The sequence below is a fragment of the Crocodylus porosus genome, unplaced genomic scaffold (assembly GCF_001723895.1).
Source record: "Crocodylus porosus isolate Cpor-Errol unplaced genomic scaffold, CroPor_comp1, whole genome shotgun sequence".
NCBI classification, from domain to species: Eukaryota; Metazoa; Chordata; order Crocodylia; family Crocodylidae; genus Crocodylus; species Crocodylus porosus.
Window position 1 is genome coordinate 72,522,032 of NW_017728947.1, and position 19,422 is coordinate 72,541,453.

At 38.5% G+C, this 19,422-nt stretch overlaps 1 protein-coding gene across 2 annotated transcripts in view; it reads right to left on the reverse strand.

The window, feature by feature from the left end:
* Positions 1–1,574: 1,574 nt before the first annotated feature.
* SLC25A21 (solute carrier family 25 member 21) overlaps positions 1,575–19,422 on the reverse strand; it is a 432,824-nt gene continuing 414,976 nt past the window's right edge. For both annotated transcript variants that reach the window (XM_019552188.1, XM_019552187.1), the window contains 4 exons: positions 17,127–17,291; positions 7,494–7,675; positions 6,614–6,666; positions 1,575–2,600 (listed from right to left, as the gene is read on the reverse strand). In XM_019552188.1, the coding sequence (XP_019407733.1) occupies positions 2,539–2,600; positions 6,614–6,666; positions 7,494–7,675; positions 17,127–17,291 (462 nt within the window). In that variant the 3' untranslated portion in view covers positions 1,575–2,538. The remainder of the gene's footprint in view (positions 2,601–6,613; positions 6,667–7,493; positions 7,676–17,126; positions 17,292–19,422) is intronic.

Here is a 19,422-nt window from a genome sequence, read left to right on the forward strand (position 1 = left end):
GAATGCATTTCTGTTTCTAATGTTTTTGCTTTTATAATACATTTTTAAGTGCTATGACTCCAGAGTTTACATGTGAGCTGTCACTCAAAAATTATAATGTAGAAAGATATTGTTCTAGAATTTATTGAAGAGAAAGTTCAGTCATTATCTATGAGGAAGGACAAGTAAATTTATCCAGCGCCAGTACAGTCTATAGTGATGCCATAAGTATTTCCAACACTTTCAAAATACATGTACACTTGTCAGAAAAAAGTCTAGGTAGCTGGAATTATTTATTTGTAGAAGAAATACATATTTTCTAGTACTGAAAAAGACATGTTAACAACAACAGATTGGTGATATAGCATGTGAAACTAAACTTTGACTTTAGTAAGCATGATGGAAATTCAGTGTATCATATTTCAAATGATGTAAAACAGATAATAGAACAATAACAAGTAGGAAATATATATGAAATATGGTCTATGTTTATAAAGAATATCTGGGAAAACAAACAAATGTAACAGTGTTCAGTATTTATAGAAATAAACGTTTCAGAAAGGCTTACAGTTATCTAATTAAGTCTGCACATATGACATCAGTATAGAACAGTGTTCTTCCACCCAGGGTGGTCACAAAAGCCAATCAGGGTGGTCATGAGCTTTGAAAGTTTTATTATATTATGTAGGGGAAAAACATCTTTCTCTCACTCTCAACATACCCTTCCCTTTCAATGGCAAGGATCCTCTGAGAACTTGAAACACACACACATGTGCACACACACATTATGCAGGGTGATTATTCTTATGCTTAACACATTTTTTATGCTTACATTTCTAGTAAATGTGATAGGAAGACATTAATTTTTTGGCTTTGAATAAAGGATTGCCAACCTAAAAAAACCTGTGAAACACTGGTATAAAATATTCCTTTTCCCTTTCTTGTTCCAATTTTTTTAATTTTATTTTTTTTTTATAAGTGAAGGTTAAAAAAAAAGACTGGGGGTCAGGGGGGAGGAAAAATGTTGAGGTGAGACCTTGGTCCTGTTAAAATCCATGAAGATTCCATCATGTACTCTGACAGGACAGGGCTTCACCTCTGGAAATGCTCTTACCCAAAAAATCTCGTCTTCCTATGTCCTCAGACCAACATGGCAGTTTTCAAATACAGGTTCAAAAACTGTGAAAACCTCACAGCTTTCAAATACAGGTTTTCCTTGCTTTATGCAGATTCTGTATGTGCGAACTCGCTCTTATGCGATGACCCTTTTTATACCAAAAATTTGTTATATGCAAGGTAAATTCACTCTTATGCAACTGGTGTGGTGGAAGCCCACAGTCAGCTGCTTTGCACAGTGCGTTGTGGGAATGACGCACACCAAAATATAGCCTCCTTTGTGGATCTGTGTTCCTTGCTTGTTATCTGAGACATGTTTCTGTACTTGGCATCCCCATTATGATAGTGCCCTGTGCTTGTGTGCACTGTCTGCTGTTGGTGAATACAAAAACTGTCTTGTAAAAGTGGTAGAAATGGGTCTGGGGGTCTGTACAGTCGAGGTCTTGGAACACATCCCTATTTGTTGCATTGTAAAGTGGGTTCCCTTTATGCAAATTTGAGTTATGTGCCTTCTTCCAGGAACACATGTACAGCATAAACCAAGGGAAACCTGTATTCTTTCTGAGGCAGAGTTCAGCGGATTTATCTATGTGATTAACTCCTCACTAACTGGGTAAGTGTTTCACAGTCAGGCTCTTTATGGCCCAAATGAATTAAACTTCTTGCTTATTGAGTTTTTCCTTCAGTGATTGTTCTGAACTTTTATGCAAGGATGGAAATTCAGCTCAATTAAATTATATTCAGAATTTTTCTTTGACCTGGATAATGTTATATGTATAACTTAAAATATGTAGGAGTTTGACAGTAGGATATTATTTGAAGCAGAAGGATGATCCTGATATTCTCTTTTGCATATCACTTGCAGACACTTCACAACATGTTCGGCTTGCATTAAAATTGTATGATTGGATCCAGGTTTTTTGGTAGAGAAGCCAGGTCCTCAATTATAAGTCATGGAGCTATACCAATTTATACCAGTTTAGGCTCTGACTCCATGTGATTAATACATTTTCCCCCTTGCATTCCTTTGAAAGTCAATTGAAGTGATCACAAGCTTAAAAAATCAGTGCATTTACTATATGACACAATCAAGTGCCCATAACATTTAGTTTATTCTTGAGATACTAACTTATTTCTGTGTTTCCCTGATCTATTTCCTGAACAGTGAGGCCATGATTCAGCAAAGCACTTAAGCATAACAGCTGTATTACTCATGCGTTCAAAACTGAGCATGTGCTTAAATGCATTGTTGGATCAGGGCCTGAAGGTCCAGTTCTGCAGTGATGAATCCTCTCCAGAGGGAACTGAGCACCTTGTAGCATGAAAGTCTCAATTATATTTTGCTTTAATTATTTAGATCCTTTACCCCTAACATGACCATAACATATTTTCAGCATGTCCATTATGTCAACGAGTACATGATTTTAGACATACTACTTCCAATTACCAGTTTTCTTGAAGCCATGCATAAGCATACTCATAAACCAAGAGCATCACAGCACCACCTAAAAAAGAGGGCATTGTTTAATTATGTTTAAAATGTAATACTATCATTATTTTATAAAACAAGCATAAAGTCATTTCAGGTGTAGTGAAATTATAAATTGGAATATAGTGAAACTGGATCAGTAGAATTCCCTGGATTCTCTCAAACCACCAATTCTTAAACCATACACCATTTAATAGTTTAGAACAAAAGAAGTTTACATGAAAAGCTTATATATTGCATCAAGATTCCTTTCAGCTTTAAGTGCATTTCTCTTATGTGTTCTGGTACTTTGTTTTAACATTTTCCTGCCAAATGTCTTGGAGGTTGTGTAACAGAAGTCAATAAACACACCACCCCTCTGGTAGAACCTGAAGTGTAATTAAAACTCAGCAATAAGAGAACTGAGGGAACAAGTATACCCATGGAGGTGGTGGTGGTGGGGGGGATCCAAAGGGGCTGCTTTGATGCAATCACACCTCCTCTTCAATTGTTGCCACTGGTGTAGGGAAGAAGGACCTGGGTCCTCATCAAAGGCAGAGGGGCTGTGAGGAAGCTCTTATGGCTCCCTTGGGCTCTCTCCAACTCTGTGCTGACCAGACCTGTGGTGATGGTGATGGGGGATCAGGGACAGGTAGAGGCATACCTCACCCTGGTCAGAGTGGGGTGAAGATCAGGGGGATATTATATCAACAGCTGGACAATGGAAGTATATGACAGGGGCATGAGCTCTGGCTGCTGCAGCTGGGGAGTGCTTGTAGCAGCTCCCATGGTGTGGTTACCCCAGGGTCAGATGGTCTGGGACCCCTTCCAAATCAGCACATGGGGTTCACACGCCACTAACCTCCCCTGTACAGTACTGCCCATTCCTTAGCTGTAGTAGCCAGAGCCCATGCCTGTACCAGTGCCAGAGTAGCAGCACCTGAAGTGCAGGGAGTCCACACTGTGACAGGTAACAAGCTCTCTCTAGCAGTCAGCGTAATACCCCTCCTCCCCACCAGCACACTTTCCATGGTACAGAGCCTGTAGGATCTAGGTGAAGGAGAAGGGGAGTGGCAAGGAAATACAGAGCCTCCTCAACTTCCCACCGTGAGGCAGGAAAGAGGATGCTACTTGCTTCCCCATCTGTTGTCCCCACTCCTGTAGGGAGCCCCAGGGTGGCTGAGCTCAGGATTCTGCTTGGACAGGGGCAAGAAGCTCAGATCCCCTTTAGTAGGCTGCTCTTCCCCCATCAGCAGAGGCCAATGTGGTCCCCTGCCTCCCCCCGCCATTTCCAAGTGCTAGACCCCCATGAGTATGCCCTCCCAAAAACAGGCCATGCCTATTACAAAAATCTATTCCTAAAACTACACAATCAATTCTGTTGTACATGACATATTGATTCAAACACCAAGAACATCTACCTTGCAAGCTTTTAATAAAGGTTGATTTTTGAACAAATACACAAAACTGCCTATCATATTAATAGGCTGCTACATTTAGATAATTTTGGAAGGTAACAGCCAAATTTTGCCTAATATGAACTAGGGTAACATGCTCTAATCTGTGTGTCAGTGAAAGTGCAAGGGTACATGTGGTTTTCTTCTTCACAGATTTTGTCTGTTGGCTTAGATGGCACAACTATGCAGTCCCTCTCTGGAAAAGCTAGATAGAGTGACTTCTGTTGAACTGGGGCAAACTTTTTGCTTACACTGGATTGTCAGGGTCCTAGAACAACCATATGAAATGGCTGGTGAGACTTACTTGAAGAAACCCTGTTTACACATGGTGTATACTGACAACTATCTCCCTCTACTGAATAATAAAAGATAGTACATCTGCTCCTCAGTCTTGCTTTGTTCAGATTCCTAGACCATCATGGCTGCAACAGCAACACCAATGCAGTAACAGCAGCCACCTGATGAAGTTTCACAGGTAGCCAGACAGAGCAAACAAAAAGTTTGCATAAGACTTCTCACAACAATTCACACATGCACAGTCTGGCAGAAACAGCCTGAACTCAAACAAGGTCTGATTTCAAATAGTTCTTCAATATGATTTGCTTGTATACCTCCCTTCCTGAAAACATTTGTGCTATAGGTGGAAGGAATTACCTTTTGTTTCATACTGAAAATAAAATTTATATGAGCCTATTAAGTTGTTAAGAATATGCCCAGCTGCTTTGTTGGTTCTGGGTCCAGAGTACTCAATAGGATTAGTTCTGTTATTACAAAATCAGTTGAGTTGGGTGGTACAGAGAAAACAGGGATATGCCTTCTTTCTGCCTCCCATAAACCAGTTATATTGAAGGAAGAAAGGTCTGTGCTCTTGAGTTCTGCCTGTTTTCCTTGTGTCCCTGCTCTTGAAACTGAGCAAAAGCTAGGTACAATTCACGTCTTAGTAGGAGTAAATGGTTTCATAAAGATTGACAGGAAAAATTCACATGGTATTTTATAATGCAAAATACCATGTGTCAGCAACCAGCTGCTATTAAGAAACAGAGTCCCTGTTAGCTTTTAAATCGTTGTGCTCTTGCCTATTGAGCCACCTACTCCACCTGGAAATACCATTTCACAGACATAAGATTTGGTTCCAATTTGTTCTGCATCCTCTGGATGCGTCTATACAAGACGTGATTGTGCAGTTGTTACTGCATATTTATGTAGTCCTTGTATGACCAAGTACTAAATAAGTGCACAGTAACTGGAGTTACCACACAGCAGTGCTGGCAAGTGTCTTTTAGGTGATGCTATTACACACTAGCCTAATAATACTGTGCAGTAGTGTATTAACACTGTCTGTATTGTGATGCACTACTGCTCGGTATTTTGCAGCCATTGTGCACTCAGTGTCTCATGTAGATGTGCCCCCTATACAGATAAAAAGCTCTAGGAACACAGCCCAGGACTGATCAAAACCAACTTGGAAAAAAGACTGGAAATCAAAAATGATTTGGCTCCAGTTGCCCAATTCCTCCACTTGGGACAGAGACCAGAGTGAGTAGGGTAGAAGGGCAAAGGTTAAGCCATTATTCTAGAACAGGGGTTCTTAACCTGTTTAGACTCAAAGTATGCCTTGTTACTCAAGGTACCCCTCAGACTCAAGTTACCCCTCAGAAAATGCCAGACCTATTTCAGCCAGAGAGAATTCCCTGTACACAGGGTGTCCTTTGGGGGCTATTTATACTCAGGGCACCTTTCATGCCAGAGAGGCATAAAATAGTTGTGGCAGGGCACTGTTGGTGCCTGCCACTTTAAGGGCTGAGCCAAGCAGCCAGCAGGTGCTTGATTGCCGTGTCCATTTTAGATCTCTGGCTGCCTATATAAATAGAGCAGTTCACCTGCTGGCAGGCCAGACAGAAACATTGCCTAGCTTCAAGGTTGTATGCAACATCATGGAGGTAAAGGCAGGGGCTTAAGGGGATGGTTTGGAGGCTCCAGGTCCTGGGCATGACCTAAAACTGCACTCTGCCAGGAGTGGGTAGCCTGGTGGGGCCCAGAGCCTCCAAATCATCCCCTTAAGCTCCTGCCCTTACCTCCAGGAACCTGCATACAGCCTTGCAGCCAGGTGATGTTTCTGCCTGGCCTGCCAGCAGCAAACTGCTCTGTTTATAGAGGCAGCCAGAGATCTAAAATGGACACCACAATCAAGCACCTGCTGGCTGCTTGGCTCGGCCCTTGAAGTGGCAGGCACCAACAGTGCCACAATAGTTTTAGTGAATTGGGCTCTAAATATTACATGAAACACAGTTTTCAAAAACGTTTATATGGTGCCTGGAAGTTTTTCTGGCACAACTATTTGCATACATTCCCAACCCAGTTTGTTCACACATTAGATCATTAAATCCCTCAGCAATTCCCAAGGTTGTACATGCTTGCATATTCTTCTGTAGGCATATGTATCTTAATACATTTAAAATATTCATTAAAATAAATTAATAATTCAAAGATTAAGGGAGAGATTTTGTGGCTTTTTAACAGTATTTCATTTGTTTTATAGGTAATTAGGGTTTATGATGAAATAAAAACACAGGATTCATAGAAGAAACATTACCTGGGCCAAGCCTCATGATCTTGGGAACCAACCCTTTGTACAAAGCCAGAAATCTGTATTAGAAATAAAAAAATAAAAAAGGTTTGAAACAACATTTCTGCTTTAAAAAATGAATAGAATGTTAGCATCTGCTTTGTAAGATGCTGGCTTAGCACTTACTGGAACATGTATAATTTCAAATAATTGCCTGTATCTCCATATTAACATTTTATGGAAGCAAATCACATGAGGAGAAGCTAACACTGAGTTACAAAAGCTATGGTCTGATCCCATCCAATCAGAAACAGGACTTTAATCAGTGAGATGGTTTTACTTTCAAGACAAGTCTGCTAACAACAGCTGCATTACATGAACAAAATGACTGCTATAATTGAGTATCAAAGCTACAACTCAATCCTTACTTGAGAAATATTTAAAAGCTGGAGAAAAGTTATTGCCACAAAGTTCTGTGTCCAATTCACTCATTTCAACAATCATTCTCAATGCATAGAAACCTGCATAAGTTACAAATAGAGAGTTTAACTTAGAAATAAGCTATTTTTCTACTCATATTTTGTATCTGTAGAATGAAGGGGTTAATTTTAATGTTACCAAGCATAAATGTTGTATTTGGGTTATATTGGGCATTTGTTTGTAGAACATACATTTTAACAACACATCATTATAAACTTCCAGATATTAAAAAAGGTCAGATTAAGTAGGAAGAGGTTTTTTGGTCATTTTAAAATACACCTTGAAATATTACATTGCATGTTGTTGGTACATGAGTTCAGGGAGGCTTTATGGCCCTCAACAGATCTGACATATAACAACATGATTTTATGGATCTATATGAACTAAAACAAAGGCCTGACTATGATTTAAAATAAGAATGTTTTACCCTTCTTCTTTATAGACTGTTGCCATAGTTTTAAAACAGGTTCTGTACTTGGTCTCTCCAGGAACAGGTTGTGGCCCTTGAATCCTGCTTTTTGCAACATCAAAAGGGATATTAATAATTGAGGCAATTGTTCCTGAAACTAGCCCGATTCCAAATTTTCTCAAAAACTCCAAAGTGGGATCCTAAAAAGAAAAAAAGAAAGAATGAACAGGGAAACGGAAGCACCTAAATAGGTTAAACACTATAAAGTAATATGCATTTAATCAGAAAACTCACACAACACGACACACTCATGTTATTATAGCAGAACACATTAAGATTTCCTATGCTGGAACTTGTTTTCTTGACAATCCTATTGGCTATGTTTTTACACATGGTCTAAATTGCTGAAGTACACATTTCCTCACACAGGATTTATAAACACAGTTCATAAAGAAAGACTGGTATGGCATATGGGGATGATTTGTATAATTGGGCTTCACAATGTACTTAGTATTACTGTATCAAAACAGGAGAAATCCAAGCACACTATTAGCTAATTGGCCAGAATATTTTACAAATGACAGCAACTTCCACCATGAAGCCTACTAAAATGCTCATTTGTGTGCTAGACCCCCAAATGTTAAATTAAATAAAGGCTAATCTCAGTCTGCAGCCATTCCCCTCCAGGTTTTTTACATTTATTTTCACATGTAGCTGATCCACTGTACTAAGAAGTGCTAGCTTCCTGTTATTAACAATCCAACTTGGTGCAACTGCAAAACAGCCTTCCACATTCTGTGCATTATAAACAGTAGTAACTCACTGAGCTAATTGGCTGAAGAATTTACAACACATTGTTTCTGAACCCTAGAATTCTTTCATGGTAAAAGCTAGAAACAGGTTATAAACCTGATCTTAAAAACATTCTGCTCTTTCGCTGTTTGAATCTTGACAATCCAGTTGTATTTTATTTGATCCCTTTAGAAATCCTTTTTGTCTTGGCATTCTGTGTGACATCAAAGCACTCAAAATTTATTTGGGAGGCAAATATTCTTTAACAAAGTCTAATCCCATTTCTGTGGACAGTGGAAGTCACAGCGAACTCTGTCATAATGAATTTCCTAGGGTATTCATATTTTTATGCCTCTGTTTTCTACACCAACAGAAAAATATTCCTTTTATTTGGCACATTGCACTATATACCTGGCATGCCTTAGGGAATGTTTTGCAAGAAGCCACTTTAAATATAGCAAATCATCAGTAAAAGAAGAAGGGATCATGCTACATGCTAATTTCAGCTCAATATTAGAAACGAAATGGTCAGAAATAGCCTGCTTTTAATCTGTTTTCAGAGCTCTTATATTTTGACTCAAAATAGGAAGGGCCAGTAGGTTTTCCTTTACTGCTTTTCAACAAGGAACTTAAGTTAAAACTTCCATAATATTCACTGGACAAATGCAGTGGGTTGTACGTTTACAGAGAGTTTAAAGTCAACAGAGTGCTTAATATTACTTACAAAAGGAGGTAATGCTGTGATTTAGTAATGGATAAGATATACTCAGAGAACACTCTTTTAACTAGGAATAAAATAGCCTTTGATATAATTAAACATTACAGAATATTATTACCAAAATGTGTAGCAGAAAATTGCTGTCTGTACTGTAGTACATGAAGATCCACATAGCTTGGATGCAATTATGATTTGCAGGGGAAGCCTACAAAACTGCAAGTTTGACAAAGCCATTAGAGCCAATCTGTGGTGAAGTGTTACAAATGGAACAGTGGCATTCTGGGATCTAGAATGGTCTGAAACCCCTTTCATATGTGGTTTGAGGTAGGGGTTTACTATGTGTTTATACTGCAATAAGCAGTATGGGTTGGCCTGTAGGTGCAAGGAAGAAAGAGAGAAATAATACTTGTACTTTAAACACTGAACCCTCAGCCCAAGTGCATGTGTGCTGACACCTAGCAAATGTCTCTTTGAAATGTTGAACATTCCTACGTGTTTTGCAGTACTTCAAATCTCAGGGTCTCCTGCTTTGGGACTGAAAGTGCCACAAAGAGCCTGGGCACCAGAGTGCAGCATCAACTCAAGTTCTATTGAAATACGACGTTTTATGACAAAAGAAGTGTCCACCTGAAGCACTAACCAATATAAGTACAGATAAGTTAAACCTGATTTAGTTATTCCTATTCCAGTTTTATAAGAAAAACTAAGTACGACAGAGTGTTTTACCCTTTCAAAATATGCCAACCTGATCACACAAACTATAGTATACATTAGTTTCTCCTATATAACTTTGCTTCTTTATTTTATTATAGGATTTTATATTGGATCCCTCACCATTATATCTGGATTATTAAAAAATACAATTGTTAAAAATATGAATAAAGTTTCATTATAAAAGCAAACACTAGAGGCTTTTTGTCTGGGGAAACTGTCTTCAGGAAGAAGAGGGAGATTCCTAAATAATATTAAATGTCAGTCAATAAAGTGAAAAGAACAATGGCTACATATCACACAGGTGATACTAGGAAATGATATTTCTTTTTTCTTGAAATCTTTCCCTTTCCTGTCACTGTCAGATTTCACGAAGAAGCCTGTGGCATAGTGAAATGTGGTGGGAAAAGAAAAATACAGGAACAAAACTATACCACCTGCTATCAAAAGGTTAGTTATTGTCACCTATTTGTTCTTAACTTCTGTGGCATTCAGTTGGCACCATGATGTAAAGTGGGGCCACCGAGAAAGCATGGCTGGTGTCGATTTCAAATGAAATTTAAAAAAATTTTTGGTGTATCCTGGAGACATGTTACCAATTTACTCATCTGAGAGCAATTTCTTGCTGTGTTGGACAGCTGAATTGGTGGTCCCCACACCTTTACAGTAACTTCTAGAAACATAGTTGGGGTAAGCGAGAAGGGCACCAGCTGCAGGTGCCCTCTTAGAGGGAGCACTGAAATAGAAGCTCTCCAGGGAGCTTATGGTGCTGCAGCAGCAGCCCTGCTGAGCCAAGTGCAGCAATAGCCAGGGCTAGGCACACCATGCCATGCTAGGTGCAGCAAGTAACAGTAACTTCCCCTGTCCTGTCACTGCCCCCCCGCCCCCCCACAGCCGGGTTTAGATCAGGTCTTGCTCCTCCCCTCATGGCAGGGTTTTGCTCAGGGGACAAAACATGCTAGTTAAGCCTCTGAACCTCTTTGCAATAGCACTCATTGCACTTGATGTTTTCCATTCCATGAACACCACAAAAAAGGAAAAGAAAAAGAAAAAAACAGGCAAACCCTAGCAGCCCATTGGGTTAGCATCATTAAAGTACATCAGCTTCTGTTGGTAGCAGCACAGAAAGGAGAAGTATGAAAGAAGTATCATGTCTGAGTAGCCACCCGAAAGCCCTATGCACCCATTTTACAGATGAGTTAACTGAGAGCAGCCTTTACTGTGAATCTTTTAGTGATAAAAGTTATAATGTAGAGAAACTCCCTAATTTAGAAGAGTTTGGGATTAGGGAATGGTCTTTCAGTTAGTGAGAAAGAGCGAGAGAAACCAAGGGTCTGCATAGGTTGCCTACTTCTCTACAGTAAAGTTCATATGGTTGGTAGTATACCAGAGGAATTTTAGATAGATAAAGTAGAATCAAGCAAAATCAATGAGAGGAACTAGATTTTGCCAGTGTAAATGCAAGTAACAAGAGTTTCATTTAAAATGAAAACTGCAACTCAGGTTAATATTTTATCAGAGCATGAACACAGAAAATTAAAATTGAGAGCAAAAGCAAGTTCAATAAACATCAAAATAACTGGCTATTCAGAAGCAGGCAAAGCCTAGCAGTCCATTACCAGTGAAAAGGAAATACATTGCTAGCATCCAATATAAAATGTGAGTATAAAATTTCCCATTCTTTGAGGTATTTAGGGATATTACACCAGTTTTGGTGTCACCAAGATTTCACCATCTTGTGAAAAACTTTAATCTCATTAAACTTGTGCTTGCAGTACAAGAAGACTCAACATACATGCCTCCTGACAATCCTCTTGGCTGTCACAGCCAAAATCTGGACAGTTTGCTCAGGAAGAAGCCAAGTGTTGCAGAACACAAGAAGCAACCCTGTCCTTATGGGAAGAAATGTACCTATGGACACAAATGCAAATACTATCCAACAGAAAGAGGAAATCAGTCTCAGCAGTCTATAGCTAATGAACTCTGTGCTATGTGTGGATCCCAGTAAAAACTTCAAGTCTATTAAGACTTGGAGGAAAAGCTTCCCACCAAAAATAACTGGATCCCAGTAAAAACGTTAAGTCTATTAAGACTTGGGGGAAAAGCTTCTCACCAAAAACAAAGCAGAAACTTGATCTGATACTTCATCAGTCTCAGAAGAAAATGAAACCTTCTGAAAGACTCGCGGGGATTTGTTAAAATAATTGCAGAAAAGGTGGAAAAGGAAAGTACATTCCATTTGTAACATGTCCAGAGTGCCATTTATAACATGTCTGGGGTGACATGTTAGTAACTTTTCCTGTGTAACACAAACATTGATTTTTGTGTTGATTTTGTATTTATTGAGACAGAAAATGTAGCAGTAAACTTTATAATTTAGAGAAACTCCCTGATTTAGAAGAGTTGGGAATTGGGAGATGGTCCTTCAGGTTATATCTGCTAATTAGTGAAAGAGAGACCAAGGGTCTGCAGAGGTTGCCTACTGCTCCATAATGAAGTTCATTGCTTGGTTCTTCTCATTCACAGATGCCTGTGTTTACTGAACCTGGTGGTCACTACAAGTCTGGAGTAAGGTTTGAATTCATGGTGCTGGAGCTCTAGTCAACACCTTGACCAACTGCTATGGCACCTCTGCACTACCACAGACTACCCAAAAATAAACCAAAGTAGAAGCAGGATTAAGAAATGGTCATTTTCACCCATATTCTTCTTGTTTTCTTGACCTTGAGAGAAAGAATAAGAAGTTGCATCTCACTGTGTTCTATATGATAAACACGGTCTTTTTCAGCTGTATCTGTTTTTGAACACACTGGTATTTATCTCAGGCTGCACTTGCTTCTTCTCCAGATCTGAAGGACACTTTGTGCCAAAAGGTTTGTCTAACATCTCTCCCAACTATACAGTTGGTCCAATAAAAGGCACTCAGCAGCAGACCCAGAAGTGGACCAGACCAGTTCTGGTCCACTTCCAGGTCTGCCAGGGAGCATGCTGGGGTAGCCCCCTGTGCCCCCCTGGCTCAGTGACTGGTGCCTCCTGAGTCTGGGGCGGGGGGGAGCACCTGGGGTTGCCCTACAGTCAATTGCTGGACCAGGGAAGGTACAGGCCCCACCCCCCCGAGCACTCAGCAGAGAACCCCAGAAGTGGACCAGAAATACTTCAGGGTTCACTGCCGAGCATGAAGCGGGGGCTCCTGTGCTCTTGTGAGACACTCCATCTGCTCCACCATAGCAGCATTCATGAACTGTGCCTGATACCTTGAGGTATGTAGAAAAAACATTTAAAGCTGTATCTATAGCCGAATCACTGATTCTCCAAATCAGCATCGAATCTTCAGATTTGGATTTGGCCGAATCAAATTTGGACAGTGATCTGAATCAACAAATTGAATCACTGTCCCTGATTCAAGCCAAATACAAATTCAAATTGAATACAGACCATTTCGCACACCTCTAATAAACAAGTATTATCATTCATGGCAGCGTACTTTTTTCTGATAATTCCAAACTTGAACTGACGTTTTTACAGGTAACAGAGTACAAGGGAACAGTATTTTTCAGAGATAATCTGTAGTATGGTGACAGTTACGGTGCTTCTTGTTACAGCTTCCCTGATGTGAGATCAAGCCTTGGTTCCATGCCAAAGACCATCTCCACTTGAGATGGGCAACTGGTCACTTGGGCTGGGGAGTCAAAGACAGCTGGACATGATACTGGCCACTTCACTCCTCTTGTGTGGCACTGGCTATAAAAACTGTTGTGCTTTAATCATGCAAGGCCAAAGGGCTGTGAAGACTGGATGGACCTTTTATCTTTTTATTTTTAATCTACTCTAAGCATGTCAATCATCTTATATTACTTTTCTTGACGCAGCAAGAATTTGTACACACAAAATGTCCAGGGTCACAGTACAACTGAAACAAACTCCCTGGCATAGTTTTGTATGACATTTATAACATTTAAACTGTTATAATTTATAACACATATATGCGTGACATTTACTGTCTTCCAAATCACACAGTGTTTTTGGTATCTGTCTCTTCTTCTTTGCCTGTACATTTTGGGGCCTTTCTGAGACACATTACTTCGCTTATTGACTCCTATGCTTAGGTGCAAGAGCCCCTTTAACAGGGGACACAGCATACATTTACAGCTGTTGGGAGGGTCAATATGTGACCAGAAATGCAGGTGGCTGATTTGCACTAGAGGTCTTATTATGGAAAAGTTAGGAAATCTTGTGTTGTTTAGATGGGTGATTCCACTAGGAGGTGGTAGTGGGTGAATGTTTTAATGGTGTTTTGAAACTAGCCTTTGGCATCACATCTAACTTTGATAAAAAAGAGCAAAGTGAAAGCTATCAGATGTATGTGAAATGTGCTATAAAACATGTGCTCTAAAACCAAGGTAATATAACTTTCAGACTAATTTGATTGCTAGTGCAGATGCATGGCAGCCAGCACTCTATGGCTGATACATTAGTACTGAATGAAACAAGTCTGGTTTATTCTATCTTTAGTAAACAGAGCATGAGGTTGATTGCAAATGGTCTGTTTAGCAGAATAGATTGAACATATGAAAAATTATTCACTATTTGAACACTTAAAACCCACACATGTCATTTATATCGTTCAGGCACTCAACATAAAAGGTTTATTGTTTTTGGCAAAATAAGCTACAAACATCTTTAATTGGGATGCAAATTTAATGCACAGTTTAACACTGTTGACAGCTAAAAGGCTCATATGGACGTTTCAATACATTTTTCCACTTATGTTACAGATGGTAAGGAGCAGATATATAGTCAAGAGCCAAAACTGCTTAAAAAGTGTAACATTTTTATTTCACAATTTTATATGCTTGTCAATATTTTAGGACTGACTTTGAGTTTTCCTTCTCTTGAGAAGTGTGTGAAATGAAGAAATTAGTTTTTGTAATGAAATCAAGTATGTGAGGATACTTGAACAGTCTAATCCTTTTAGCTCTAACTGTAAACTATTTTTTCTATCAAGTCCAAGTTAGAGATTTGTAACTGTTAGTTTCTCTTGCTTTCCCATTTAAGAAAATGAATTAGATTACAGGTAATAAAGAATTATTGAATACTTTTGTTCTCCAATCACTGAAGTAGAGCTTAGAGTTCAAGACAATGTGAAATGGCTTTCTGGCTTGCACCAGATATGTTAGGCCTCATCTATTTCCATTAAGATATGTGGAAAGATTCTCATTAACTCTAAAGATAGTTGAATTAAGCCTGTTGTGGTCCAGCTTTGTGCAAACTTCTCTATCATTTGCAGTTAACACAATCTAATCCTAACTGTCTACATCTTTGATAAAACAATGTGGCATCATGTACATTTGGAACATCTGAGTAGAACTAAATTCATTTCCCTTTTATTTTGCTGATTATTTTAAATCTATGGTTCCAGGGCTGACCAGCTCACTGGATCATATAAACTCTATGATAACTCCTCTCACTCCCCTTAAGTATGTCCCTGAATTTGGTCTCATAATGGATCAAGTGATTACTAAGAATTTATTTTGTGTAAAAGACAGGTAAGTCTTGGTTATGCCAAATCCCATCACAATCTCTTGACTCCCATGCCCAAACAGTTCATTGTTTCCTCCAAAAAAATCTCCTTTTTATATTCAGAAATGTATAGCACTATATAACTACATAAACTCATGAACAGTATCATGGAAAATATATATCTAAATATCCACTAGCCACATAGCATTTCTCATCTTTTTTCATCTAATCTAAATAGGTTTAGTTTTAATCTAAGTGCTAACGTACTTTGAGCTTTCAGAACACATTTTGAATGTGTACTATCAGAAACTAAAAAAACCTAAAAGGAACTTGTAGAAACTTGCATATTAGCTGCTATTGACCTGTTTGATTTATGGTAAGAATTTGCAAATAAGTAACTGGAGATTTTCTTCATTTATATTCCGATTGCCAACAAAATTATGAGGATACTTCAAATACAGAAAGGGGATCAACAAGAGCCACTTCCACGTAGTGATCTCGGGCAACGTCTCTGATGCCAAGAGCCAAGAGCTCCTGAATTGACAAATATGCCAAAGCGCACAAAGATAAAGATACAGACCCCATTTTGTCATATGAAAGAAGAAAGTACAGAAAGAAGAAGGCATTGCTTCATCCGGTAATAAAAACTGATACCTTTTGATGTAAATTACAGCTTCTTGTATGAATATCATCAGGTATTACACCTATGATAGTTTCAGCTGTCATTGTTGTAGTATTACATTAGTTGTCTTTGTATAGTACTGGGACGATTAATAAACCATTAGCTTGTACAATTCTTTAGGAAGTTCCTGGAACTCTTATTCTTTCACTAGCACATTTTCTTTTTGTTGCATCATCAGAAGCCTTCAAGGCTGCTTCAAGAAAATTGTTTTATGTGCAGTTCCAACTACAAAGAACTCTTTAATTTAGCTGTCATGGTGAAATTTGCCCATGGTACATACTCTATAAAAATCTATCCACAACATTAGTTCTATTTAAGCACTCTTTCTGAATCTAGACTTCTGCAGACAAATAAATATACTGCTTTGTCCATGGGCACTAAGTTAAACTTTCTCTTAAATGAACAGACACAACGTACAGCCAACATACCCAATCTTCTGCAGTTTGTGCAATCTTCCACACAAACCTGAAACCCCTACCATGAAAATCTATAGGAAAATATGTTCTAGAAAGTATAATTTTACCCTACTGAGCCATTTTGCTATTTGTAGCACTATTGGCTGCTATGGGAAAATGCTAAGGTCAAGATTTTCAAATGTAAGTGCCTAAAATGCATGTAATGCAAATGTAATTTATGTCAATTTCCAGATTCTTGACACTTCCAGAATGGTGTGGAGGGAACTGACTCAAAAGGAAAATTCAAGCCACATGTATATTTTACAGCAGGGATGTCAAACATAAACCTGTGGAGTTATGGCATCTGGTCCATGAGGTTTCCATGGGGAGCCAGGAATTTGGGGGCAAGGCTCACTGCTGAAAATGAGGATCTAGAGGCCCATGGGGCCATGTTGGTGGTGGGGGAGGCCAATAACAACTGTGTTAATCCCTGTGGCTCTCTGACAGCACTCCATCCCCCCCTCCGCCACTGCCAGAAATGGGTGGGGATCCAGCCTACAAGGACCCTGACACCCAGATAAGGCCAAGGGGCCAAACCAGTTTGACATCTTTGCTTTACAGCAATATTTATCACTCACTTTGTTAAAAAGTGAGAACTGTAAATACTTGTTTTGCTATGAAAAATCTTAACCTAAGTTTAAATCAAATCTAAATTTTAGTCTAAATGTAAAATCGGAAAATCTAAAATATGGTAGACCTTCCAAAAATAAAGAACTGTAGTAATAAGTGTTTAAAAAAAGACCATTATCTATTATACCCTATAAAGCACTTACCTTATTGACTGGAATAATGTTTTTCACATTGAAGTAGAATCCAAAGTAAACCATGTTAAAAACTCCATGACGGCCCAGGGTTGCAGTGAGACCTCGGTTGAGACCTTGGAATCCCAAACCATTAGTTTTAATAATTTGCCGAGCTTGTGAAAAGGTAGATGGTTGCTGTACAAGTTAAACAAAAACAGAATGACACCACTGTTATAAATGGGAAGTGTAGCAAAAAGTCTTCATAGTCTCGTTTCAAACTGGTTGATAATCACAGTGTTGCCGACACACATGATTTGAATTGTTTCTCCTGCAACATTTGGTACCTTTTTTTCATAAAGCCCCAGATCCTAGAATCTTGTGATTAAGTGAAAATCACAATTTTCATTAAAAAAAAAAGTTTCAAGCCTTTATTGTTGCAGAGAAAGCCTTGAAATGGGTAACCTGAAAGAACTTAGACCAAAAGGTGAAGAAAAGAATCCTCAAACAATGTTTTAAAATATAATAAGTTTTAAACACATCTCATAATATTTTATAGCTGAACTCATGTTTTTTAATATGTCAGGTTAGCATTACCACAAACAACAAAGAGGCTATGCTGCCAATATTGCAAGAGATGAAACATCCACACAGACTATATCACAATTAATCTATGTAGTAAAAAGATGAAAACAGCTTTTGTATACAGAGACAAATTCTCAGCACGTTCTAAGGCATCCTACACCTGTCCTAAAACTCTATCTGAGAATTTCCTTTGCACAGGAGTATGTTCAGCTGACAGTGTCCTCCTTGCTCTAGGACACCAGGTATTGAGGACACCCCTAGCTGAAGAAGGATAGGAGCAGAGCATGATGTTTTGGCAATTCTGGAGAGTGAAGCAGCTCCTTTGGAGCCATTACTTGCTGGCATGTAGCCACATGGCTATTCTAACCTTCACTAAGGATAAGTTCATTCCCTGAGAGTCTCCAGATTTAGTGTTGGGGATGAAGTAAAAAAATGACAGGAAACCATATATGTGTCTTTCCAGGTGTGCTGAATAGTGTTTTGGTGCACATGTGGTTCCTGCTCATAGTGTCAAAGTATAGTATAGTATATAATATTGTGTCACTGTTATAAATGTTTACACAAGAGATTTTTAGTGGAAACTACTGGATGCTCAGCACTTTCGAAACCTGAATCATACAGTCAGATTTCTTGTTCTGAATTCAGGAGTCTAACTTTAGGCAGACAATTATGAAAATCTCAGTCTATATTACTGTATTATAAACACATTGAAAATATAGCTAAAATTACTCAACGTTTTCCTGATTAAATATCCTAGTGTAATCATATTTTGCTTTCTAATGAAATATTTTACTTTAATGAGAGATTCTGGGTTTTGAAAATAAGGACATTCATTTAAATCCTTCAGTGTAGATTTAAGAACCCTGCTTTGAATCCATTTTGAAAATCTCAACTATAAAGAATAAAAACCCTATTACTTCAGAGAATAAGCCAAACAATAACTCAAACAAGCAGGGAAGACATTTCCCTATGGGCAGGGTATCACAGTAATGCCCATTATAAAGATTCTACACTTTCTTCTAAAGTATGCAGTACTAGTCACTATCAGTACACCATGGACACCAGGGCAAATACTGTGTTTCTAAATGTATTGTGCCAGATTTTACGCATTTACACAGGTCACCTTTCACATTTTAACTCTTTTATTTTTTAATCATAAGAAGAAAAAAGCGCATTTAAAAATGTTTGCTAACCTGTGTTTGGATTTCTCTAAACCATAATGCTACCTTTGCGTAACCAAATATTTAATCAGAAAGGCAAAACAAGACTTCCGCTAGGATGCTTAAACAGGAAAATGTAGAATGACTTTGACTAGAACTTTGTAAACGCTGCTAATTTCAATATACTTATTTGTTTAATGGGTTTCCATTTCAAATTCTCACCCTGGCAGATCAACAGTACCAGCCAAATGATCCCAATTATATCCGACACAACGTATGACTGCTTATTTAGTTGACAGCAGGTTTAATTTTCTTTAATACTTTGTTTCACTCTGCTTTTCATATTTAGCAACTAATATTGACCTGCTAATGTTTTGCTATCTATCCCTATCTGTAGAAGTAAGAACCAAACAAGCCCTGTTTTATTATAATTTCCTTCTAGCTACTCAGAGATTCAAAGCTGTATGCTATAGTTCAGTATCTATCTTGAATGTACACAGAGAGCAATATCCTTATTCTTGAAAAAAGTTAAGATGGGATCTTTAAGGATAATGTGTGGTCATGAACTCAGTTTCAAGTCTCAG